The following is a 27714-nucleotide window of genomic DNA, read 5'->3' on the forward strand; positions in this document are numbered from 1 at the left end:
TTCTTTGCCCCTCTTTTACAGTCCAGTGCACCTTTGAAATGGATTCTTCTGAAGATTACTTTGGGGAGGAGGTAAAGTTCATTCAAGCTGTGAGGAAAGCGACATGAAGTCTGGTGGCAAAATAAAGTTCCAGGCTGGTTTCTTTCCCTGATGGTTATTGCTAAAATACAAACTGATCTGTTTCCTACAATCTCCTTCCCCGCTGCAATGATGCTGAAAGGTCATTTCCTCTGCTTGTTGAACCTGTTTATCATCTATGTAAATTGCATTTCCATTGCCTCCTAATGTACTTGGGAAATACCTTTATGGTGACAGAACCACATTCTTGTCTAGAGTGGGATAGCTTTAGCCCTGCCTGGGCAAACATAATTTAATAATAATTTCCATGTTTTAATTTGTCCTCTGTACATACGCCACACAATAATATTAATTTTTAGCATGGTCTTAGCTTTCTATTGGTATCTTACATGACACCTTTTAGATGGTGGGCTATGAATGCTCACAAAATTGGGGGTTGGGATGCAGGCTCTGGGATGGTATCAGAAATGAGAAGTTCAGGGTGCAGGAGGGGGCTCCGGGCTGGGGTAAGGGGATTAAGGTGCGAGCTCCAGCTGGGGGTGCAAACTCTGGGGTGGGGATGAGGGGTTGGGGTGCAGGAGTGTGCTCTGGGCTGGGACCGAGGGGTTCAGAGGGCGGAAAGGGGTTCAGGGCTGGGGCAGGGGTTTGGGGTGCGGAAGGGTGTCAGGGGTGCAGGCTCCAGGCCGCACTTACCTCAAGCAGCTCCTGGAAGCAGTGGCATGTCCCCTCTCTGGCTCCTACGTGGAGGCAAAACCAGGCATGCTGCCCCTGCCCCAGGTGTTACCCCCACAGCTCCCATTGGCCTGGAACCACGGCCAGTGGGAGCTGCAGGGGGGCACCTGCGTTCAGGGCAGTGTACTGAGCCACCTGGCTGTGCCTCAGCACAGAAGCCAGAGAGGGGACATGCCACTGCTTCCAGGAGCTGCTTGAGCTGTGGGGGTAACACCTGGGGCAGGGGCAGTATGCAGAGCCGCCTGGTTGTGCCTCCACATAGGAGCTGGAGGGGGGACATGCCGCTGCTTCCAGGAGCTACATGGAGCCATGGCACACATGGAGCAGAGCAAGCCCCGGACCCCGCTCCCCATTGGGATGCAGCCCCCGGGCCGTAGTTTGCCCACCCCCATTCTAGATACATCAGTGAGTTGGGGTATACTGAACTGGTGAGGCCAACTGAAACTTACTACCAGATATCAGTGAGCCTCTTGCTGTTTTGGGATGCTGTTAGGGTGACCAGCAGACAACCATCATGGACAATTTCAACCTGAATGATTTAAGTTTGGCACAATCATAAGCTACTGAAAACAGAATCTTTATAACAGGAAGCATTGGGCAACCCTCACTAGAGGTGTTGCTACCTGCATCACCTATTTATAAATTCTATTTGCTCTCTATCTTCTCTTTTCCCAACTAAATATACCAATACCAGTATTTGTAAGCTTTCCTGAAATGGAAAACCCACACCACCGAAACCATCTCTCATTCTAGTCATTCCCACTGCCATTCTCTATTTTTGTATTTTTAAGGAAAAAAGATGTAATGATAAAAGGAATGGAATTTTAAAATATGTAAACATCTCATTCCTCAAAAAGTACTTTCTCCTTTACCAGTTCCATTTATTCCTCTGGCATCATCCTGGATGAAGAGTAGCAGCAGTGGTAATTAGAAGTGCTGGACCCGAGGAATACTAACAAACATGTTTATTATTCAGATTATTCTATGACATTCAGCACTGGAGATTATTTAAGAAAAAAAGCATTAAATAAAGTGCACTGCAATATTTCCCTCCAATTTATGCTGTATTAGTTGTTGCTAATGCTTGGTTCAATGGATGGATTTTCTTTTAACGTTTCACTTAGTTGCAATAGTTAGCAACAACAGGAATAGAAGGCTAAAATCTGATCTCAGTTACAGTAGTGGAAATCTAGAGTAAACTGAAGTCAGTCAGGTTACTCTGCATTTACCCAGGTGTAACTGAATTCAGAATCTGACTTCATGTGCTCTCCTATGCGTGGGAGTTTCACATTGATCCAAAGTGCCAGATACCAATTTATTTCTAGCAATTTGCTCTAAAGAAGTATCTGGTTGGTTAGAGAAACATTTTAAAGAAAAAAAATCATGCCACAGGTTTTTTTTCTTTACCTTTCATTTTAGAAGTTGCTGGTCTTGAATACAGTCAGCAACTTTTACTCCTTTTGACTTTTATAAGGATTGTCTTAAGGTTCAGTTTCCTCTATAGCTGTTACACTTGTACAGTTAATCACCCTTGCTTTGATCTTAATTATTATTTATAATTACTCATACACAAGCACCCAAGGGGTCCAATCAAGATTAGCATCTCATTGTTCTCTGTACAAACCTAAAAGGGAAAAATTACCTGTGTTCACTTGAACATTACCTTTGTCAAGTAGCAAAATCCATAGACTCTAACCTTCGATCTTCAGCTTACTTGTAGCATTGGAGACAGACCTGTCAGCCAGTGGAAGCAGCCTAGACTCCCTCTATAGAGGGCCCACCAGTTTAGATAAATTAAGATTTCATCCATCTTAACTTCAGTGACTTAAAAATAAGTTTATGCTGGGTTTATAATAGTTATTGCAGACTAAGATAACAAGTTTACTTAATTCACCCAGGATGAGCCACATCTGTAGTCCCTGCTAATGGACGAACATAAGCATATATGTTTCAAGATATGTGACCACTGAACAACATGTTTGATTTGAGTTTCATGCTTCGTCATCAGTTTGCAGGCATACAGACTCTAGTTTTCCACAATACCATTACCAATCCTCTAAGTTAATATTGCTTTGCTCAAGTCTTCCTTTGCTTTTTGCTTCCCACACAACCAAAAGAAAAACTTCTAATTTACTTCTGTTAGAGTTTTCAGAGTCCCATGTGTTTTTTCTCCCAAACTACAGTTTCTGGAGGTTTGCAGCCAGATTACAAATGCTAACATTTTCAGAAAAATGATAATTTTTTAGATTCTGTTACTAACATTGGTGAAGTTAAAACTGGTAATTCCACCCATCTATAGAATCAATTTCTCCTCCAACATTCAACAGTCCTATTAATTAGGTCAGCCTCTAAGCCCCCATAAAACTGTTTAATAAGGCATATATATTTTTTCAAGTTTCTCACAAAGGTCTGCATAAAAATGTTGCAAGTAGAAATTCATCTTTCAGGATAGCAAAACTATGATTAAGATTTTTATTTAACAGATACAAGGCTATAACTAACCTTTCTGGGTAACAAATAAACTGACCACTATTGTCTCACTCAGATATTTTTAATGGTTATCGTAACTGTTGATAAAACTTTTATTTTAATATTAAAAGAGAGTGATAATACAATAGATACACAGCAATTATAGGTGCAACAGGTTCCAACTCCGAAGCCAGTCCAATGACATACTGTATTGTACGCACAAAAAAGTGTGTAAAATGAAATGGTTATTTTCTTTTAATATCACTCAGTTACTGAAAGATTGTCACAGATAACAGATAGAGGTGAGATGACTTGAACACAGTTTTGGTTAGATAAACACAATTTGCTTCCAAAAAGCACAATTTTCTGGCTTTGGAAAGGTTGTGCACCCCCTGGGAGGCCAGTAAGTTTGGCAGGCCATTCTCAGGCTGTCCAACTGCTCAGGGGAGAAAATGTCACAAGGGCATACTGCAGGGAGGTTTAAGAGATGGTACTAAAAAATTTTTTTTAAAATACTCAAAGTGGAGGGAACAACTACCATTGCTTTGAGATGTCACCTCTACCTAATCTAAACCAAGAGCATATTTAGCTTTAAAATGTGTGTAAATAAAGAGTATAATTATCTCAGCAAAATGTAAGAATCAACAACCCACTTTTATTACAGCTAAATGTTCTGTTTCCAATTATTGGTGGAGAAGGAAATGTTCTCCCGTAACACCACCCTGGCTAGACTAAATTTGGAAAAATTTAGAGAGGGAGAAAAATCCCTATGAAAAAAAAACTTGGAAAGGAATTTCAAAAGCTGGTTACCTTTCAGTGAATTCATGAAAAAGAATTACTCTTCAACAATCAAGTATCAGAGGTTCAGCTCATTTTTGTTCATTAATTATGCACAGCAATTATTTTGTTTCACACTTTGTTTCCTATTTGTCTATTTTAAATTCTTAAATTTTACCAATATGAAAAATCTAATTTAACACAATTGTCTGGTTAAAGTATGGCATACACCTTAAGCACATATATACACAGGCTCCCAAACCCTATGTAATCAGACTTCATGGAAGGACCACCGTAGTGGTGTGAAGGGATGAAAACCATCTATTCATCCAATAGCATGTGTACGCTATTTGGAGATAGAGCGGAAAGGGCTTACACCTGAGGACCTGCATATCTCAGTGGTCACCAGACTACTCTGGGTCAGGGCAGATACCAACTTCATTAAATGTTAAGAACAGCCATACTAGGTGAGACCAAAGATCTATCTAGCCCAGTATCCTATCTTACAACAGTGGCCAATGCCAGGCGCTCCAGAGGAAATGAACAGAATAAGTACTCATCAAGTGATCCATCTTGTCTCCCACTCCCAGCTTCTGGCAAAGAGAGGCTAGAGACACTATCCCTGACCATCTTGGCTAACAGCCATTAATAAACCTATCCTCCATGACTTTATATAGTTCTTTTTTCAACCCTTATAGTCTTGGCCTTCACAACATACTCTTGCAAAGAGTTCCACAGGTTGACTGTATGTTGTGTGAAGAAATACTTTTGTTTGTTTTAAACCTGCTGCTTATTAATTTCATTTGGTGACCCCTAGTTCTTGTGTTATGAGAAGGAGCAAATAACACTTCCTTATTTACTTTCTCCACACCAGTCATGATTTTATAAACCTCTATCATATCCCTCCATTAGTCATCTCTTTTCCAAGCTGAAAAGTCCCAGTCTTATTAATCACTCCTCATATGGCAGCCATTCCATATCCGTAATCATCTTTGTTATCCTTTTCTGAAACTTTTCCAATTCCAATATATCTTTTTTGAGATGGGGCGACCACATCTGCACATAGTATTCAAGATGTGGGCGTATCATGGATTTATGTGGAGGGAATATGATATTTTCTGTCTTATTATCTATCCCTTTCTTAATGATTCCCAACATTCTGACACTTTTTTGACTGCCGCTGCACACTGAGTGGATGTTTTTAGAGAACTATCCACAATGACTCCAAGATCTCTCTCTTGAGTGGTAACAGCTAATTTAGAACCCTCATTTTATATGTATAGTTCGGATTCTGTTTTCAAATGTGCATTACTTTTCATTTGTCAACACTGAATTTTATCTGCCATTTTGTTGCCCAGTCACCCAGTTTTGTGAGATCCTTTTGTAGCTCTTTGCAGTCTGCTTTGGACTTAACTATCTTGAGTAGTTTTGTATCATCTTCAAATTTTGCCATCTCACTGTTTACTCCTTTTTCTAGATCATTTATGAATATGGTGAATAGGACTGGTCCCAGTTCAGAGCCTCAGGGGACACTACTATTTACTTCTCTCAATTCTGAAAACTGATCCTTTATTCCTATGCTTGGTTTCCTATCTTTTAATCAGTTATCAATCCATGAGAGGACCTTTCCTCTTATCCCATGACAGCTTATTTTGCTTAAAAGCCTTTGGTGAAGGAACTTGTTAAAGGCTTTCTGAAAATTTAAGTACACCATATCCACTGGATCCCCCTTGTTGACGCACTCAAAGAATTCTAGTAGACTGGTGAGGCATGATTTCCCTTTACAAAAAACATGTTCACTCTTCCAACAAATTATGTTCATCTATGTGTCTGACAATTCTGTTCTTTACTATAGTTTCAACCAGTTTGTCCAGTACTGAAGTCAGGCTTACTGGCCTGTAATTGATGGGATCACCTCTGGAGCCCTTTTTAAAAAATGAGGATCACATTAGCTATCCTCCAGTCATTTGGTACAGAAGCAGATTTAAATGATACGTTACAAATTACAGTCAGTAGTTCTGCAATTTCACATTTGAGTTCCTTCAAAACTCTTCGGTCATTACCATCTGGCCCTGGTGACTTATTACTGTTTAAATTTATCAATTTGTTCCAAAACCTCCTCTAATGACATCTCAATCTGGGACAGTTCCTCAGATTTGTCACCTAAGAAGAATGGCTCAGGTTTGGGAATCTCCCTCACATCCTCAGCCATGAAGACAGATGCAAAGAATTAAATTTAGTTCCTCCGCAACTGGCTGTTTACAGCACAAGCAGGAAGCCTGCTACTTAGAAAATTTTGCTATTACTTTTTGAGTCCTTAGCTAGCTGTTCTTCAAATTCTTTTTTGGCCTTCCTAATTGTATTTTTATATTGTGGTCACTATTACCAAACGGTCCAGCTATATTCACCTCTTGAACCAGATCCTGCGCTCCATTTAGGACTAAATCAAGAATTGCCTCTTCTCTTGTGGGTTCCAGGACCAGCTGCTCCAAGAAGCAGTCATTTAAGGTGTCAAGAAACTTTACTTCTGCATCCCATCCTGAGGTGACAGGACCCATTCAATATGAGGATAGTTTAAATGCTCCATTATTACTGAGTTCTTTTATATTTATAGCCTCTCTAATCTCCTTGAGCATTTTGCAGTCACTATCACCATCCTGGTCAGGTGGTCGGTTGTATATCCCTATATTATATTCTTATTATTCAAGCATGGAATTACTATCCATAGAGATTCTGTAGTACAGTTTGGTTTTTTTAAGATTTTTAAATCATTTGATTCTATGCTGTCCTTCACAAATAAGCACCCCGACTTTCACAATAAGCCCAAAATCAAGCTAATCCCATTTCAAAACAAGCCAATCCCTATAAACTCAACACTCTATGTGACTAGATCCCCCCGGCATTCAGTCTGGACTGTGGAGGGCCTGAGTACCCCCCCACTCTCTCCTGCTCTTGCCCCTGCTTGTCGGGAGCCAATCCAAAAAAGTAACAAGCCAAACAAGCCAAAAACTAGCCAACAAGCAACTCACAAGCCAACTGAGCCAAAAATAAGCCCAATGGCAGCATTTTTTTCATGGGTTTGGCATGTCTGGCCTGCAATCTCTTATTACTCCTGCATGCAGTTGCAAAGTCCTTCTATACAGCCAACCTGCCCCACAGGGGTAGCCATCAGTGCAAAGCTGAAGATAGGGCCTTGCACAAACCCTTCAAGCCAAGGTAAATTCAGTCATGTATGAACATAATGGGATAAGTAGGAAATGCACAAGGAATCTATACTTAAATATACTCTTGCATCCGAAGAAGTGGGTATTCACCCACGAAAGCTCATGCTGCAAAACGTCTGTTAGTCTATAAGGTGCCACAGGATTCTTTGCTGCTTCTACAGAACCAGACTAACACGGCTACCCCTCTGATACTATACTTAAATAGTCTTCCTGATCTTGCCATTAACAAAACAACAGTTTACCTTAAGGAAACAGAATTAATAGACTCTTACAATATACACTAGAATTTAAAACAAAAAAAACTAAGAAGATAAAACTTAGTATCTTTACCATTAAGTCATCCGATTCTTCACTATAATCATCTTGTTTAGTGACATTTGAAAAGGAGCGTAAAGCTCCCGTAAGACGAGGTAAGGCCATCTGTTACTCATTCAGTGATCCATACGATGAGAAATTAAGTCACACTCCAACTTGTAGAAACCTAAAAGAGAACAAAAAGAACAAATTAAACTTTGCTGATACTTTAAAAACAAATTAATATAAGTCTACCTTCATACAGGTAGAGACAGACATTATTTTTGAGCAGGGGTTCTCAAACTTCATTTCACCGTGACCCTTCTGACAAAAAAATTTCTACTCGACCCCACAAGAGGGGAACGAAGCCGAAGCCAAAGCCCAAGCCCCACTACCCCGGGCAGGGGGAGGCCAAGCCCAAGGGCTTCAGTCCCAGGTGGGGGGCATGTAACCTGAGCCCTGCCACCCAGGGCTAAAGACCTTGGGCTTTGGCCCCAGGCAGTGGGGCTCTGACTTCGGCTTTGGCCCGAGGTCCCAGAAAGTTGAACACCAGCCCTGGCGATCCCATTAAAACAGGGTCCTGACCCACAATTTGAGAACCACTACTTTTGAGTATTGAGAACTATGCTAGGGACTTCGTGCAAGCAACTAAAAGCAGGGTCCTTTCCTTGACATACTTACAACATAGATTCAAAAACAACACAAGCGAGGGTCACAAACAGGCAAAAATACCAAGTATGGAGAAGGAAATGGGAAAATAGATAAAGGGACAGAAACTACAAGGATCATAATAAAATAAGATGATGGGGTTACTCTGGATGGCTTCTCCCCCTCCCCCGTTGCCTAGATGAACTAAAGTTACCAGTAATGGGTAAGAGCATAAATTATTTCTTTATCATTATCAACACAGAGGTATTACAGTAAATCTGTGTGACTAACATAGTGACAAACAATTACTATCTATTTGGGAATTCATTTTCAAATCAGCAGATTTCAGTTCATTCAACTGTTTCCAGCAATGAAAAAAGAGCGCTTCACCATTACACTGTTACTCTCTTGTACCTTCTCCCTTGGCAATGACTCCACAATTTTTAGACAGGCAATCAAGAGATCATGCAAAGTAATTAAAAAGTGTCACTTTTACTCAAAATGAGGTTCACTATATTCACCCTTCTAAACTCTCATAAAAAAAAAAGGAAAAACAAAATGTTACTGCACAACTAAAAAGGCAATGCCTCAGGCTACATTCACTTACACACATGAAAACACACTTCTGATTTTCTGCAGTACCACTTTTTCTACAGTGTCTCAGGAACACCTTTTTTTTAATATATTGTGTTCATTCTTTTTTTACAATGTGATGTGTGGATTCATATCTATATATTTATATTCCCCATTTTATAATCCTAACTTCAAGTTTCTTCAATCCAATGTCTGCAACCACAATTACTAGTGATAAGAGAGGGACATTGTTTTAGATTTACTTTTAAACTTCTATTAATGCTACTACTCATCTAATAGTCTGAACACAATAATCCTTCCAAACATGTTTAAAGAGCCATTTAGATTTTTTTTAAAACATTATTTAGTGAGATCTAGTCTAGAAACAGAGCAGCAAAAGTGATAAAGTGAATTTGCTTTATTAGTCGTATATTATCTGGAAAAATAAATTGTATTTTTCTTTTGGTACTGGTAGTTTTCCAAGTCTCCTTAACATTAATCAGTGTTTTACAGCTACATCCACATTTTTGTCATAAATCTTACAAGTCAGTCTTAAAGTAAATCCAAGTGTAGTGTTCAAAAACTATTACATTACAGAGAAATGCCATCAAATTGAGTATAGGGTCTCTTGTCACACGACCAACTCGCATTTCAAGCAACAAATAAGTTCAATGAAAAACACACCAAGGAAGAGCCTTTCAGCTCTAATTCAAACCCCAGCCGAGGCCACCAAAAGATGTAATCCGTTAGATGGTTAGTGACTCCGTGACTTATATAAATTAGTCATCTCTGCATAGCTTCTAGTGAAAAGGCACTCTCATCACTAAAACCATCATTACAAATACCATACATTTAGCTAACAACCAGTGCTTCCCGAACTTTTGAAAAAACTGAGTGCCCACTTCAGGAAAATAAACCCATTGTACCCTTCAAGCCCCTCCCCCCACCCCAACCTCACCATGTGTTAGTGTGACACTGGCAGAGCAGGTGCCAATTCATACCAAGATCCCCATATCTCCACTGAATACTGACAAATACCTAGCTGGTCAGCCAGTCTGACTCACCTGTGTGTTAGTATTATTAAAATAGGTATTAGAGGAATAAAAATTTGCTTAGTGTTTAGACTTTATTGAATGCTTTTAAATTCTTGCATGCATTAATCTCATATAACATCTGTATCCCATACGTACAGTAATATTTAACCATTTGTATTGTAAGTCACCAGACAGGAGAGAATGATTAATAGTGTGAAATACTAGTCTCCAACAGAAGTTGTTACGGTCCTGTCTGACAAAGAAGGCCCATCCACACCAGAAGGACTAGAGTGAAACATTAAAAAGGGACAAAAGACTGTTTACTCTCCCCACCTCATGGAGATGAGATTTACCCATCAACTGAGTTTGCAACTTGAAGTGGAAGGAGGAAAGGAAATAAAACCCCCTAACAGGAAGAACTGGATCCTTATACTGTGTGTGGACTTTCTGGGACAAGGATCACTAGACATAAGCAAAAGATGTCCAGTGCTTAGCCTAGGTTAGCCCAAAAGGACACGGAGAGCTTGCTTATTATAGACTTTTTTAAATTTACGACTGGAACTGATTTGTCTGTATGTGTCTGTACCTGTGTGAACTTTGTAAGTAACTCATTTCCTTTTCCTATATAATCACTCTCTACATAGTTTATTAAAGGATTGGCTTTAGGAGATGGCTTTGGTGTAGATCTAAAGTGCTACTGACCTGAGGAAGTGACTGGTCCTTTGGGACTTGGAGTAACCTGAATATGATTGTGATACTTGGTGTAAGGGACCACCTACCACAAACATAAGCTTACCTGGGTGGCAAGACAGATTACCCAACGGTACTCCTTATTTAGGCTGTTACAGTGCCTGAGGAGTTTACACTTGACAATTGGTTAATGAAATCTAAGTATAGAAAACTCAGCCAATTTGGGGTTTGTGCCATGGTTCTTGACAGTCTGCCCTTTGGGTGGTACTCCTGCTCTTGAGCCACTGCTGGACAGCTTGATAGTTAGGTGATCCCATCTTAACATTTTCACCTTCCACACACACATCCCTAACTAGTCCTTCACACTACTTCTGTACTTTGGAAAACACAGTTGTCCATCTTCGTAATATGATGCTTTCTTTCTTTTGTTTTACATGCTATAATCAACAGTTAAAGGTCAACATAAACAATTTTAAGTATCACAAACCTCTGCATGAGGCAGCACTCATTGAAATAAATGTGTCCGCTCACACCTCAGAACTATCATTTCAGGTTCTCTGAACACTCAGGCAAGTCCTGATGCATTGGTTACACGACCCTCATCTTTTGATGGTTTTCACAACCAAACAGCTTTCTTAAAAAATAAATAAAATAAATAAATAAAAGCCGAGATTCTGCAGAACTGATAGATGCGTGTATCCTCTCCCTCCTCACCAGGTAGTCACTTCCCTCCCAAGGACATTAGGAAACACTGTCTTAGATGGTCTCAGAGAGACCACAGAATTAATATATAGACTTATAAAGATAGTTCAGTTTCCCTCCTGACAGCCTCCAAAACAAGTCAAAGCTGATTGACAAGTTTGTCACTGGTCAGGTCTTGTGCAGGTATCAGTAATTCAACCTTATTCTGGAGGGCTCACTTATAAAGATGCAAGAGTAAAATTTGCGTTTTTAAATGTTAAGCTCTTTGGGACAGTCACTGTCTTATTTTATGTTTGGGCAGTGACAAGTGCGGAGGACCCAATCCTGAACGAAGCTTCTGGGTGCTACTGTAACAAATAATTATAATAAGTGAAAAAACAACTGGTTTCAATTACTTTGTTTTAAAAGTCACCATTTGATGTGAAGTTGACATACATATTCTGTTAAACATTTTAAATCCTAATGTTACTAGAGGCACCATGCTTTATGACAAAGAACTGAAACTCAAGAGATGGCCAACTCTGTACCTTGATTTGTTATGTTACCATGAAAAAGCCACTTACGTACTCGACACGTGAATTTCTACATCTGTAATAACGGGATTCAGAGAGCTTTGTAAAGAGCTGTGAAATCTACAGATGAAGTCTAGTATATTTTAAAAATAAGTATAATAAAAGTATGTGATTTTACCTTTGACAATTTTTAAGGGGGGAAGCCACAATAGAAGATTACATTCTTAACTACGATTAACACCTGGCAGGAAACTATTCAGGCTTTGTTGGTTTAAAGGGAAGCCTTAATGGTAAGCCTGGACCATAATTTTAGCAGGCTTTTATCCTTGAAGAAAAATGAAATTCAGGTAGATTTCATTATAGGTGGATGAAATTTTCATCTTTATATTCCAACTGGCTATTTAAAATTTCCCTCCCACTTCTGCCTTTTCCTCAAATAGCACACCTACTTTCCTCCTCTGCCTCTACTTTGTCTATGGACAACTGTATTTTTGACTCTTGTGTATATCTGAACCATAGAAGACAAACTATTTGACCAGTATAGACAATTAATACAGTGTAAATTGAAACAATTTCTTAAAATATTAAAAATGCATACTTAAGTTTCAGTGTGAGCAAAACTTGCAGGGAAGTTATGGTAAATTCAAATCTTTTTTTACTCGCTAATGATGAACCACTCCTAAATGTTAAGATTGCAACACAAATAGATGAAATTAAGTGCAAAGCAAGGCAATGCACAGGTAAAGTTTAGACTACTTCAACTCAGTCCTACTGTCTTAGCTATTGAAAAACATGACATTTAAAGTGATTTTGAGTTAAGAACAGAAAATCAAGGATTATGCTATAAGTCAAGCCTTTTGTTTATATTGTTTGTGATCATTCTAAATATATTTAATTTCCAATTTTACAGTATAGGTCTGTAGTGTAGACCTAGCCTAAAGGTGAAAGCCTGGCTCCAGTGAAGTTAAGGAAGGTGAGCATTATCACTGATTTCAATGGGGCCAGGATTTAACCCTAAATATTTATATTTTAATATAAATTAAATGTTTTTTCAGGTCTGTGACAGGGCCAGAAAGGGTTAAGCATCTTGCAGGTTAAAAACCCAAATTTAACCTTTAAAGACATATTAGAGAAGTATATAAATGGTAATTAGGGCTATTCCTTATTAATACCTAGCATAGCCATGTTAGACAGACTATAGCTTTGCAATGTAAACTTCTATTGTTAAAGAATTGGAAGAAGATAGCGACTGTGGTAGTCTGTTTACCTGTATCTTGTTACAGGTTAACAATGTAACCAAATGGTTCCTGTCTAGGGCTGTATTCTGTTAATTCAGAGATCAAAAGGAAATATTAACATTTAGACGAATCTTGGGTGTAGTAATGTCATTGTCTATATGTCTCTTCAGTTTGTGGTAAACTGTCTATAAACTGCTTAATGGATAATAACTACATGGATTAACATAAGGTAAATTACCAGTGATGTTTAGGAAATACAGTAAAACGCTGTCTTAACCGGTCCTTTATCAACCAGAAAGCTCTATTAACCAGCATTTCTGATCTCTCCCAACACAAATCTTCAATCTAGTACATTGCCCAGGAGGTTATGCAATTGCACATTCTGCACTCTACTTTTATGCAGCAGCAAGCTGATATCAGGAATTTATTCAAAAAAGCAGCTTCCAGGGTCTGTCATAGGATCATTACAGATTCAGCCCGATCTCCTACACCTTCTACATCTGCCATGATAATTGATGTTGATAATGATGACCCTGGGACACTCCAAGATCCTGAAGTGCCTTCTGAATCATCAAATTATGTTCAGTATAGTTTTAGTGTTGTGTATTTTTAGTGATGTGGGTATACGCCATGCACTGCCCATAGTGATATGTAGTTGTGACAAGTTGGATCACATAAACCCCCCAGAGAGCTGCCAACTGATGTGCCAAGACGTCCTCTGCTCCTGTTTTCCCTGCCAGCTCAGGACTCCAGCACGCTGTCTTGCTGAGCCAGACACTCCTGTCTGCTCCAACACAGACCCAGGGTCTAAATTTCTTGCCCCAAAACTGCAGGTTTACCTGAAAGCAGCTAAGAGAAGTGTGCTTATCTTTAACAACCAGATGCCCAACTCCCAGTGGGGTCTAAACCCAAATAAACTCGTTTTACCCTGTATAAAGCTTATGCAGGGTAAACTCATAAATTGTTCGCCCTCTATAACACTAATAGAGATATGCACAGTTGTTTACTCTCCCAGGTATTAACACATACTCTGAGTTAATTAATAAGTAAAAAGTGATTTTATTAAATACAGAAAGTAGGATATAAGTGGTTCCAAGTAGTAACAGACAGAACAAAGTAAATCACCAAACAAAATAAAATGAAATGCGCAAATCTATGTCTAATCAAACTGAATACAGATAATCTCACCCTTAGAGATGTTTCAGTAAGTTTTTTCCTCAGACTGGACACTTTCCAAGCCTGGGCACAATTCTTTCCCCGGTACAGCTCTTGTTCCAACTCAGGTGGTAGATAGGGGATTCTTCATGATGGCTCCTCTCTCCCTTTATTCTGTTCTACCCCTTTATATATCTTTTGCATCAGGCGGGAATCCTTTTGTCTCTCTCTGGGTTCCCACCCCCTCCTTCTCAATGGAAAGACACCAGGTTAAAGATGGATTCCAGTTCAGGTGACATGATCACATGTCATTGCAAGACTTCAAGCCTTCATTCCTCCCAGCCTGACTCACAGGAAAGCCTGCCTGCAAACAGAGCCATGCAGTCAATTGCCCTGGTTAATGGGAGCCATCAAGATTCCAAACCACCATTAATGGCCCACACTTTGCATAATTACAATAGGCCCTCAGAGTTATATTTCATATTTCTAGTTTCAGATACAAGAGTGTTACATTTATACAAATAGGATGATCACACTCAGTAGATTATAAGCTTTGTAATGATACCTTAAAGAGACCTTTTGCATGAAGCATATTCCAGTTACATTACATTCACTCATTAGCATATTTTTATAAAATCATATAGGCCGTAACGTCACAGTAGTGTCATAAGACAACCTACTGTATAGAAAACTTTACCTGCACTCCAGCTGTAGGAATTATGATACCTACAGACAGATTTCACGATGAATGATAGAAAGGAGCCATGACTGGGACACACCGGGTCAAAGTGAAGGAGCTGCAGAACACCTACCACAAAGCGCGGGAAGCAAACCGCCGCTCTGGTGCTGCACCCACAAGCTGCCGGTTCTACCAAGAGCTGGATGCGATACTTGCTGGTGACCCCACCTCCACTGTGAAGGCCCCTGTGGATATTTTGTTGGCTCGCGTGCCAGTTGACAGTGGACCAAGCCAGGAGGAGGAAATCTTGTACAAAGAGGGTGAGGGGGACCCAGAGGCAGAGGATGACTGGGAGGCCAAAGATGCATGCAGTCAGGAGCTCTTTTCTACCCTGGAGGACCCTAACCAGTCACAGCAGTCGGATCTTGGCAAAGCGCAAACAGGAGAGGAGGCTCCTGGTAAGTGGATCTGATTTTAGGAATTGCTGAAGTGATTTTTGGGGGCAGGAGGGTTTCAGAAAGCAGGTTTGTCTCCCACCTCATGCCTAGACTGAGCAGCGGAATAGGCTGTTGATAGACTCCCGCACTTCATGGGAATCTCCCTCAGAGATCTCCAGGAAACTCTCATGGAAATACTGGGCAATCCACTGCCGCAGGTTCCTCAGCAGAGCTGTTTTGTTTCTTACCCCATCAACGGTAACTTTCCCATGCCACTGTGACATCCCAGGGGTGGGGGAGAGACCATTGCTGCACCCAGGTAAGCTATATAGGGGCCAGGACGGAAGCCACAGGCTTGAAGACCCTCCCTTGATTCGCTGCTCACCCTCAGCAGTGAGATATCTTTCATAATGATCACATCCTCTAGAAAATGTGAGGATAGGAATGATTATCAGGTCCCCCTTACAGTGCTGGCTCTCCCCAAGAGTCATGTGCCCAGTGTACAGCAGGGTCCGGGAAGAGTGATTTACCCCTGCTGTGATGGTGCTGCCCATGGGAGCCAGCTGAGGTCACTCAATTAGGGTGAACTGCAAACAAAATGGGGCAGGCAAACCCCAGAAGCTGGTGGTTATTCCAATACTTAGATTAACCAAGCCAGCACAGAACAGCTTCTATAGTACCTCACTGGTTACTCAGAAGTTCAAACACCGCAGTTTCCTTAAAGTGCCCAGCCTCAGGCCTCCGTCCAGACACACACATCAGACATGATGATGATTACTGAAAATCTTATCTCATCATATAAAAGAAAAAGGTTCTCCTGATTCCAAAGGATCAGCCACATACCCAGGTTCAATTATAACTTAGATCTTACCCAAAATACACACTATTAGCCAATTCTTATTAAGTAAGCTAAAATTTATTAAAAAAGAAAAGAGAGAGTTGGTTAAAAGATCAATATACATACAGACTTGAATTCAATTCTTGAGGTTTAGATACATAGTAGAGATGAGCTTGTAGTTGCCAAAAGTTCTTTTAGAAATAGTCCAATGTTCATATTCAGGGTGACTCCAGTCAGTGACTGGGGATCTCAATCCTTATGGCTTAAGGTTTCCCCTTCTTGAAACCCAAAGCAGAGCTGAGATGAAGCAGGATCGTGTCCCAAGGTTTTTATGCATTTTCTGCAGCCTTTTGGCAATAGGCTTAACTTTCCTTCTTCTAAACATCATGGCAATTAGCACAGGATAATTTATCCATTAAACAGTTCAGATACAGGTTACCACAATCTTCAAAGAGACATATAGACAATAAAACGACTTCACTCTAGTGTCTTCCTAAATGTTAATATTCCTTTTTTGATCTTTGAATCAAAGCTATAGGGATAGACAAGACTTGTTTGCTTACATCACAAGACCTGAGCAAACACCTACCCTTCTATCTCTAACAATGCAGACTTGCATTTCAAAGCTCTATTCATTTACAGATCTTCCTAACAAGTCTCTAAAGTTCGCCCATGGTCAGGTCCCTTTGTGAGATAACTAACTCTTTCTGGCCCTGTCATCCTTCAATGAGATAGTAGATTAGACTCATAACATCACACCTGCCCCAGCGGCTACTCACCATATGTGTGCTTGCCTGGGGTCAGCCAGTTGGTGACAGGTGTGAGTGTACTGGCTGTGTTTTAAAGCACTGAATCAGTGTTCTCTGTGTTGCAAATAATATTGCTTCTGTAAAATGTAGCATTTAAACTTCACAGAGATGACCTTGGGAGCCCAGCCTCCCTCTTTGTTATCAGTGGCAGAACTGGCTGCACAGAATTAGAAAGCGGCCACGAAGAACTAAGGAGGACTTTCTCTGTGAGGTTATGATGCACTCTACTGCCAAGAAACAGGAATTGAAGGCTCTTAAACGTTATAGAGCACCAAGTGGACACGCTACTGGCGATACTAGCTCTTTAAGCCGATCAGCTCCACACCCACCCTCCCCCACAGCCGCTATTGTAAAACTCTTTCACACGCGCCCCACACCCACATTGTTATCAACCTCCTGGCTCCACTCTCTACCCGCAGCATTCCGCTCCTTCCTCCTCACAGTCCAGCACTGTGGATTCCCACTACCCACTGCACTCAACACCCATCCCGCTGCAGTTTGGCCCTGCTGAAGTACAGGGAGTTTGAGATAGAGCAGAGATCTCCAAAGTTCTTAGGCTAATGACATATCCACTGGCCATCCTTCCTCTATAGGTATTTGTTTGTTCAAGGGCACCCCTTCTCTAGTGCTGTGGTTGGTCTTTGCAATCAGATCTGTAATCCTCTCCAAAAGCAATGAGGAGACCTTGTGGCACCTGAGAGACTAACAAATGTATTTGGGCATAAGCTATTTATACCCAAATAAATTTGTTAGTCGCTCAGGTGCCACAAGGACTCCTCACTGCTTTTACTGATACAGACTAACACGGCTACCCCTCTGAAACTTCTCCAAAAGGAAACTGTGTGGTTTGAGGGGTCTACTGCCCCGTTCCAAACCTTCTGAAAGACAGGAAACAAAAGTCTTGAGTTAACCAGATCTTATTTTGGCATCTTAAAACCAATCACCAGATTCACAAGTATATCCCCAATAAAGTACAGTGATGGATAAAGTAAAAGGCCAGACCTGGAGCTCTATTCACAGCAGCCCTCTCAGTCCATTGGATATAAAATCTCTGCTTCTCAGTAGTTTATAGAAATTGTTTCTCTACCCAGCAAAGCACATTCTGATTGCTCTCCTACTTTCTCCTGACCCAGCCCCAGCAATTCCAAAGGCTCTTATAACAAAAGCAGCTAGAGCTAAAACAACAATGATGTAACTGCAGATGATTAAGCGTGTCAAACACCAGTTTCGAATGGCATATGAGAGTAATCTCAGTTCATGATATGCCAGCTGCTACAATAATGTCAGAACTGAAATAGGAAAAGCAGCAAAGCATGTTAGGAAAGGAGTGTTATTTTTAAAAGGTGTGATGTTTTATAAACTACTATTACCAGAAATACCTCAACAAATTACACATGCTTTCAGGACCAGGAAATGTTTCTTAGCATTGACCCATGTTTTATAAACTACTATTACCAGAAATACCTCAACAAATTACACATGCTTTCAGGACCAGGAAATGTTTCTTAGCATTGACCCATGACCAGTAAGAAGACAAAGTGTCAACAACGAAAAACGTATATCCCTCCTCTTGATGATTTATTTAATAAATTATAAACAAAATTAGTATTCTTCTGAGTATTTCAACTAGTCATCTTAAATTAGCAAATACACCAACAACATATGTGTCTTACTAAAACAGTTGTAATGCTTAAAAGTGAGAAAATGGAAATGGGAAGTAATCATCTAACATTAAAAGCAGTATAATAGCACAGGTGCATGTTTGAAAACTAAGCTGATCAGTTTCTATACCAGACACTTTTTTCTGTAACTTTGCATGGAGTTTCTTTTCTCAGAAAAGACAAATCTCATTTTAGCTGTCTTACTAACTGTATTTGCAATGCTAGATAGAGACTATTCCAGTACCCTAAAAATCAAGACAAATGCTGAAGTAAGTGTAACTCCTCCCATTGATTTCACTGGAAGCTAGACAGCTCAGTGGTTTGCACATTGGCCTGCTAAAACCAGGGTTGTGAGCTCAATCCTTGAGGGGGTCATTTAGGAAGCTGGGGCAAAAATCTGGGGATTGGTCCTGCTTTGAGCAGCGGGGGTTGGACTAGATGACCTCTTGAGGTCCTTTCCAACCCTGATATTCTATGATTCTATAATACATCAAGGTCACATGGTATTCAAGAGAGTTCGTTGCAAATCTAGATAAATTTACCTTCCCAGTTAAAGATAGCATGATTTTCAGCTCCCTTTAGCTGAAGTTGTTCAGCATTTATAGATACATTCAGAATTAGCACACTATAACAAACCTACATACAATTTTCAAGATGTTAAGAAATACCATTTCATTTGGTGGGGGAGGTGAAATTACAGTCCACACAGTAGTACATTTCTCCAGTTTCCTTTTCTGGGCTCTCTAACAGATTCAAAACAAATGCAACCAAACACAGGCTTGCCACCCCACAGGGACTTGTCTTAGCCCTTATCTCCAGGACTGTATTATCCCTACAGCCCTTATTCTAGAGCTTCATAGCCTTCCTCAGGCTGCTCCAGGAAGTTACCCCAATCAGGCAGAAGACCTGAGATGGTTAAAGAGATCCGTTCACTGACCTTGTGTCTCTCCTGTCTCACCCACTGTTCAGGAAACAGGAAACGTTATATCTAGGGCCGTGAAAAACGTGTCACAGAATATGAAATAAGCTCTTGAAAGTTTATCTCCCCTGAACTGCTGGGAGTGACTTGTCCTTCCCCTGTACGGCCACTCTGGAAGGGGCGTGGGGAGTTGGAGGGTCAGACCCACCTCCAGGTACCTTCCCCTGCTGCAGGAAGATCCGGTGCTTGGCAGCAGCCCCAGAAGTTCCTTCAGCCGGGGGAGGCTTGTGGTCCAATCTCTCCCTTGCTGCTGGGAGTGCCCCAGACAGGAGCTCCTAGCTGCTAATCCCAGCTGGGCTGGGGAGGGACAGGACTTGTCCTTCTCCTGCACAGCTGCTCTCAGGGAGGAGATCAGCCCCTGAGCTTCCTGCAGCATGAGGAGTTACACGGAGGTGGGTCTGATCTCCCACCTGAGAGCAGCCATGAAGGGAAAGCACAAGTCCATTCTCCTGCTGGCCCAGCCAGGACTAGCAGCTAGGATTCCCTAGCTGAGGCAATCCCAGCAGCACAGGGGAGATTAACCCACCTCCATCTCCAGGAACCTCCTGCAGCCACAGGAAGCTATGAGGCTGCTGCCTTCAAAGCCCAGCTCTGAAAGCAGCACAGAAGTGTGGGTGGCAATCCCATGACCCCCATACAACAGGTTTGCAACCTCCCTCTCCCTACCCAACAACCCCTTTTTCAGTCAGGGCCACCATGGATACAACACACTGAAATTTCAGATTTAAACATCTGAAACATGGAATTTTCAAATCCTATGACCGTGAAATTGACCAGAATGGACCGTGAATTTGGTAGGGCCCTATTTATATGCAACTGCCTGCAGACACATGACATCTCCCAGTGTTAAAGAGCCCAAGGGCTGTAACAAGTGCTTGTGCCCTAAGACTCAGAGATTCTAACATCTCTCAACATTGTTATTTTACTGTTACATGCTACCAAGAAATCCATTCCGACAGTTTGTGACAAAGGAACCACTAGTAATGCTGCTTAACAGATGGACACGCAACAGGCTGAAGACTTCCGCACTTGCTTTTTGAGCAGATTCATTTATTCACCAGAAGCAATTGTTAATCTGAAATAGGTTTAAATAGTATTTGCAAGCATGCTGTATAGATGCTGATTTCCAAAATTATAAAAAGACTAAGTTAGAGTCCCCTTGTCTCCTCTTGTTTTATGGCACTGACAGGCTGAGCAGCACCTTCATCACAACACGCCAGCTGACTGGCAAAATGGCAACTTCCTATTTCGTTATTTTGTATTATATTTAAGACAATTTAAAATTAGCACTGATTTACTCTTCTTTGTACTGAAAGGAAGTGCAGTTTTCTTTTAAACATTGCAATGTGTGCTAACTGGAAACAAATCTACCAGCTGCTGCCGACTCCTCCTGGGCAGTTTGCCTGGATCACTAGCAATATGCTCATGAGAGCACTTTAAAGATACCTGTATAATTTCTCATCTAAAAAGGTTTCACTATATTTTGATCACAGTTGCTAAATGTAGGAAATAAAGCTATTCCAGGAAAAGGGGACTGTCTAGATTTACTATGAATGGCTGAGACACTAAGGGAGAAATGGCTCTTGGGATCTCACTGAGTCAGATTAACAATTTTCATTTGTAAAACTGTTTGAAGTGTATGTTAGACATTTATTGATGCCTCCTTGGAATGCATGTACAACTTTCTAGCACAATGGCTATTTCTATATGTGTCAAAAGTATATTTTGCATTGACTGCTGTATGCTCATTCCTTAACAACACATACCTATTTCAAAATTAGAAAATTTCCAACAATAATTTACTACTACTCTCCATACTAAATATAATAATTTTCAGGGGAATATTTTTATGAGTGCACCACAGTACAAGGAAATATCTATCTTCATACTTATTTACCCCCATTACTGTAGTATGAGACCACCACAAAGTCTTGTGTGTCTTTATCTTCACACCTCAGTGAGGGAGGGAAGTAATATCCCCATGTTACAGTAGCAGAATGGACGCACAGAAAGATTAAAGGCTTGTCTACACCAGTGATTCTTAACCAGGGGTACGTGCGCCCCTGGGGTTACTCAGAGGTCTTCCAGGGGTATTCAACTCATCTAGATCAGGGTTTCTCAACCTGGGGGTTGCAGCTCCAAAGGGGAGGGTATAGGACAGGTTTAGGGGAGTCAAAACTGCTGGGCCGACATTAGGGGGTGGCAAGCAGGGCAACTGCTCTGGGCCCCATGCCACAGCTTGTCTCATGAAGCTAAGTTACATGTTTCAGCCCAGCTGCCTGGTACTCAGGTTTCAGACAAAGCTCACCGTGAAAAACAGGCTCAGTATCACACTGAAATGCAAGTATAATATTTATATTCCAATCAATTTCTTTTATAATTATATGGTAAAAATGAGAAAGTGAGCAATTTTTCATTTATAGTGTGCTGTGACACTTGTGCATTTTTAGGTCTGATTTTTTAGGTGAAACTTGGGGTACTCAAGACAAATCAGACTCCTGAAAGGGTCTGGAAAAGAGGAGAACCAGTCTACACTATAGAGCCTTAACCAACATAATTATGCTGGCAGAGCCCCCTAGTGTTGACACAACATAAACCAGCAGAAGTTCCTCTGCCATAGCTACACCACCTCCCTTAACAACATTAGGGATCTACAATAGGGGTTCTGCCAGCGGAGCTACATCATCTAAGGGTGCAATTTTCTCCACACTCTTAGCCAACACAGTATGCCAGCTAAACTTCATAGCTTAGACCAGGCCCAAGTCACTTGCACAAGGTCACACAGGAAGTCTGTGGAAGAGCAGGAAATTGAACCTGGGTCTCCCACACCTCCAGCTAACACCCCAACCACCAGATCATCCTTCCTTAGAAGGCATTCTACCCCTGAAAACCAAGAGGGAATATCTACTCTAAAAGACAGAATTGCAGGTTGCACACACTGCACCACAGAACATGAAAGACTATGCCAGGGGCTAGCAGAAAGGCAACCAGACTGGGTGGCTCCAGTAGCCTGTTGCTATGGGGAAGTTTGGTCTGCAAGACTCTAATAAATTGCTGAATCAAATCAGGGCCGGTGTAACCACTAGGCAAACTAGGCAGCAGCCTAAGGCGCCAAGATTTCGGGGCACCAAAAAGTGGTGACCAAAAAAAAATTTTTTTTTCTTTTTACACTACAGTATTCATTGTTGAAAGTTTATAATAAGCAATGTTCTGGGGGGAGGGAAAGGAAAAGGGAGCGGGGGTGCAAGATGGAAATTTCACCTAGGGCGAAAAATATCCTTGCACTGGCCCTGAATCAAATTATCAGATACCAGTTCAAAGAGGACTGATCAGACTACTCAAATAGGTCATTTCAAACCAGCTTGCACTGTACATTAATAGGTGTTATCTTAAATTGCTTTGTAATAGGATACATATCTGGAGTGGAGGGTTTTGGGGTTTTTTTCTTTACCCTGACTTAAAAGACCACTTCCATGTTCAATAAAAACATGATAGTTAAAAAGTGTTTAATGGAAAGCTCAAATACTGCTACCAAAAGCAATTTACCAGGAGAATCTCTATGCTGTTATTTGGCATAATGAAGTTTGCCAGCAATTTTCTTTAAATAGATCAATTTTCTACTCAAGTTATATTAGGAAGTACAATTAATCAAGTATTTAATGGTACTCAAAAGAACAGCAGTCCCTCAATATTACAACTGCAATTTAAGATTTTCTTAACATTTGAATACTGTGTATTTTTGTTGTGTTACATGAAATAGACTGTATGCGTTCCAAAATCTAAAACGCATCTTGATGCATGCCATTTAAACTTTAGTTCTATGGCGCTTACTAGCCAAAAAAGCTTATTAATAAGTGCATTTATCAGTTAATACTCTGCTGTTCAGTGATATTAATTCCAATGTCCAGTTACTATATTCTTTCTGGTACTATTTCTGGCAATCCGCCAAACGAGAAGTGGTTATATTTTTAGGATTTTTCATGATGTGTTAGTTCTAGCATTTTTTTCATATTGTATTGCTACACATGAATTTGTTCATCTCTAAGGTGCCACAAAGACTCCTCGTTGTTTTTACATTAAATTGTGTTCAGTATTTCTCTAGCAATATGTCACTACTACTTCAGAAACTTTCTACACATCCATACATTTGGGGCACGTTGCTTGGTAAATGTAGTCCCAATTGGTGAAATAAAATAAGTTGTTCTCAGCAATCTGATATGGTAATCAACCAATGTATTCTTTAAATAAGAACACATGTACTGAAGTCAAAATATAATGCTACTCAGCACTTCTCTCTGCACAATGCATTAGCATCAACAATAAAGTCAACATTTCTCTGAAATAATATTTATTACCTTATGCAAGTTTCACAGCAAGTATTCAGCAGACGATACTGTATGATGAACAAAAGAAGTGGCTCTTATTTTAACAACATTTCAGGAGTACAAATGTGTAGGAAAAACAGACAAGTTTAACTTCACAAGGCTAAAATGATTTTTTTTAATGAAAACTTAAAATCTGCAGTTGTTGGCACTCATCCAGGGAAAGTCTCCTATTTGTTCTGTGCAAGTGGATTTTTCTCTCTGTTTATAAGTGCTCTTTATTCTGTGTCATTCCTTTAGCTAATTCAGATGTTTTACTAATTACATGGAATTTAATTAAATATCAATAAATGTACTATTTAAAATGTTCACCTGCTCATAAAAAGCACTTCTCTGGCAGCAATTTATGATGTAACAATGGGCCTTAAGGAATCGCAGCACTTAACGCAAATTAGAAAGGGGTTCAATGCACAATGGAATCTGGCATCTATATTCCAAGAATAACTCCTTAGAATTTATGAGGCTGACATAAATGGTGATTGTTTTGAGACTGCTGACGAGATCTTCAGAGTTGCCCTGCATGTAGTTTCCCATTACCTCTACAATATTGGTTGTGGAAAAAGTCCACTCCCCTTTTCAGCTTAAAACTTAAAAGTCAGAGATATTTTAAAACACAAATCATTTGTTGTTTGCCTTGAAAGATAATTCCATGATATTTAATATTATTACTAGAACATGATGTACAGTTGACAATATTCAACAGTTTCAGCCTCGCAGGGAGCGCTGAGGCTCAGGGCTTCAGCCCCACGGCTCCGTTACTGGCTTCTGCCCCTCAGTGTGGGCCAGGACCTCAGGGCTCCCCATGGCTCCACTCCCGGTTTCAGCCGGGGGAGGGTGCACCAGGGCTCAAGCTGGGAACAGAGACATGGGGCTGAAGCCCTGAGTCCTGGCGCTTGCCCCAGTCTAAAGCCTTGATCCCCACTGCTCCTGAGGGTCAGAAGCCCCAATCCCTCCCTCCAACCCCATGGCTGCAGCACCAACCCCCTACGGCTGAAGCCCTGAACCCCAGGACTAAAGCCCCAATGCAGTACAGTATTTGCTGTTTTGTTTTGCTTTTTCAGTCTCCCCAGCTGCTTGATTACTTCCGGTTCCACAGGGTGGCCAGTTGACCAGTAAGTCCATAACTCTGGTGTTCGTATCTTCGAGGGTCTACTGTACCCTGCTTTAATGTCTCCCAGAAATCCCTCCATCTCCTCCTGAAAACTGTTTAGTTTGGTCTCCTAACATTTTTAGTTGTCTTATATTCTCTACAGTTAAAGTCCCATGTTACAGACTCACTCCTGTTACAGATTGAGAACTGAATGAGGTTCCTCCAGAATGTCACTACAGCTTCTTTAAACAAAGAAGATAGATGGGAAGAGCACATCTAATAGTGCTTTAAGAGAAGTGATATTTCCACTACAATTTAAGTTAATTTGTCTGCTAGGAACAACAAACTCACTTCTATTCCATACAAAGCAATTAAGAACACCTGCTAAAATCCCTAAATATTAAAAACAATGTGTTTTATTTTACCTTCTTAAGCAATGGTAACAAGTTTAGAAACCCTCATATTCAAAAGGTAATAAATATGTATACATTAATAGCTCAACTTAAATGGCCCAACTCCGGAAGTTTTAACTTTGGCCACATATTGTGATAGTCACATGTAGGATCAATGAGTCTTGAAAGATTATAGGATACACCAATTCAAAGCAGCCCAAGATCCTGCCATAACAGATGCAAAACCTGCACACATCTCCACTGCCAGCCGGTGTCCAGACTTCCAGCCCCGCTCAGCCCACTGCTGGCCTGGGGTACCAGCAGCCAGCCCGGGGCTCTGCTCCTGGCCTCAGCCACTCCCTGCTGTGGCACACATTGGAATACTCAGCAAGGAAAGGGATCACACTAAACTGATAAGATCGGCATTTTAATTTTATTTTAAATGAAGCTTCTTTAAAAAACCTTATTTACCTTAAATACAACAATAGTTTATTTATATAATATAGACTTATAGAGAGAGACCTTCTAAAAACATGAAAATGTATTGCCGGCACGCGAAACCTTAAATTAGACTGAATAAATGAAGACTCGGCACAGCACTTCTGAAAGGTTGCCAACCCCTGCTCAAAAGACACTAGTTTTATGTCTCATTACAATAATCTATAACCCACTAACTGCCCTTTGTCCTACAACTACAGAAGTTGTAACTGCCCACTTGGTCTTAAACAGTCTATTGCAACGTATGTTAACTCTTTATGCTTAAAAATCTGTTCCACCTTGTGCTCAGCGTCAGAGCCAAATACCTTTCCCATACCTGAAGAAGAGCTCTGAGTAAATCTGTCCCCTTCATAAACACTAAACTCACTTTCTCTTTTTCATATCCTGGGACCAACAGGACTTCAGCACCATTGCAAACAAGTTTACATTTGGCATAAAATCCAAATTTTATTTATAAACTTTTGTAAAACCTGACCAAGTTTTTTTGATCTTTATTTTGAGCTCCAACTGCATATTCCTCAGTAGTGTTTGAAATCCAAACATGAGAACACTAAGACCGCCAAAGTGTTCATACAACAGTTTCCAAAGTGAAACTGACTTAATTGATTTATCATGGCCAAGAGAAAGGAAACGCGAACAGTAAGAGCTCTAAACTGGATTTTTAAAATGTTTAATGTCTAATAATCCATACTTGTTAACAATTTTAATAAGGACATTGTTCTCAAATAATTTTCCGTTGACAGTGTCCCTATAATACATCCTACCCTCACAAATATGCCGGCGGGGGAAGCAAGCAGTCTGGAAGCCAGGGGCACTAAAAGCTCACAGAAAGCAGCCAGTCGAGACACCGGTGACTACACAGAGCGAAGGCCCCAGCACAAGCTGCACGAAACTGACAGCCCAGTGCCGGCGGCTGGGCACGGAGCGGCCGGGAGGGGCCCAGAGGCCCCCACGCAGACACACTGGGACAACTGCGGCCGGGCTCCGCTCCCGGCTCCACGGAGCGAGCCGCTGCCCCCAAGCTCCGGGGAGCGTCACTAACGAGCGCCCCAGACCCTGCGCACCGGCCGGGCGAGCTCATCCCCGCTGCCCAGGGCGGTGGGGGAGGGGGAGAAAGCGAGCGAGGGCCCAGGTCACCAGCGCCACTGCCGTTAGGGAAACTGAGGCACGGGGAGGGGCGCCGGTTATACTCAGCCCTGCGGAGCCAGCGCGCCCCACCAGCCAGGCGGCCACAGGGCTGCGGGCCGGGCGGGCTCCGAGAAAAGCCGCGTCCCCCGCCGCCCCGTGGGCAGGAGAACAAAGCCCCCAGCCCCGGGAGGACAGGGCACCCGGCCCCAGCGCGCCCCCGCTCCGGGCTCAGGAGACCCATGGCGGGACCCGGCCGCCAGGGCCACATAGGCACTGCCTGCCGCCCCCTCCCACGAGATCCCGACCGCTCACCTGCCTTCCGGCTGCCGCGAAGAGCACAGCGCTTGACGTGCGACACTGCCGCAAAGCGAGGGGGCAGCTGAGGGAGAGCGATGGGTAGATCCGCCGGAACGCCACGCCCCCGGCCCGGCCCTCCGCACTGTTACGTTCGTACCGTATTGACCTTTCCCCACGCGCAGCACCTTGCTTGCTGATCCCGGCTCGCAGATAGAGACCTCCCTGCTCCGTGCAGCGTTCTCCAAAGCGCACTGCCCTGCTGTGCCCTATCCCGCGATCCCTCCCCCCACCGCCACACGTGTTCCCTACCCCTGCTATTCCCTGTCCCCACCGCCACACCTGTCCCCTACCCCTGCTATTCCGTCCCCACCGCCACACCTGTCCCCTACCCCTGCTAT

At 41.7% G+C, this 27714-nt stretch overlaps 1 protein-coding gene across 1 annotated transcript in view; it reads right to left on the reverse strand.

Moving 5' to 3' along the window:
* The window catches only part of ASCC3 (activating signal cointegrator 1 complex subunit 3), a 492957-nt gene extending 465544 nt beyond the window's left edge, over positions 1-27413 (reverse strand). The window contains exons 1-2 of the mRNA XM_045011487.1: positions 27332-27413; positions 7611-7761 (exon numbers count right to left, since the gene is read on the reverse strand). Coding sequence (XP_044867422.1) covers positions 7611-7700 — 90 coding nt within the window. The 5' untranslated portion in view covers positions 7701-7761; positions 27332-27413. The remainder of the gene's footprint in view (positions 1-7610; positions 7762-27331) is intronic.
* Positions 27414-27714: the final 301 nt, after the last annotated feature.

The sequence above is a fragment of the Mauremys mutica genome, chromosome 3, assembly GCF_020497125.1.
Source record: "Mauremys mutica isolate MM-2020 ecotype Southern chromosome 3, ASM2049712v1, whole genome shotgun sequence".
In the NCBI taxonomy this organism is placed as follows: domain Eukaryota; kingdom Metazoa; phylum Chordata; order Testudines; family Geoemydidae; genus Mauremys; species Mauremys mutica.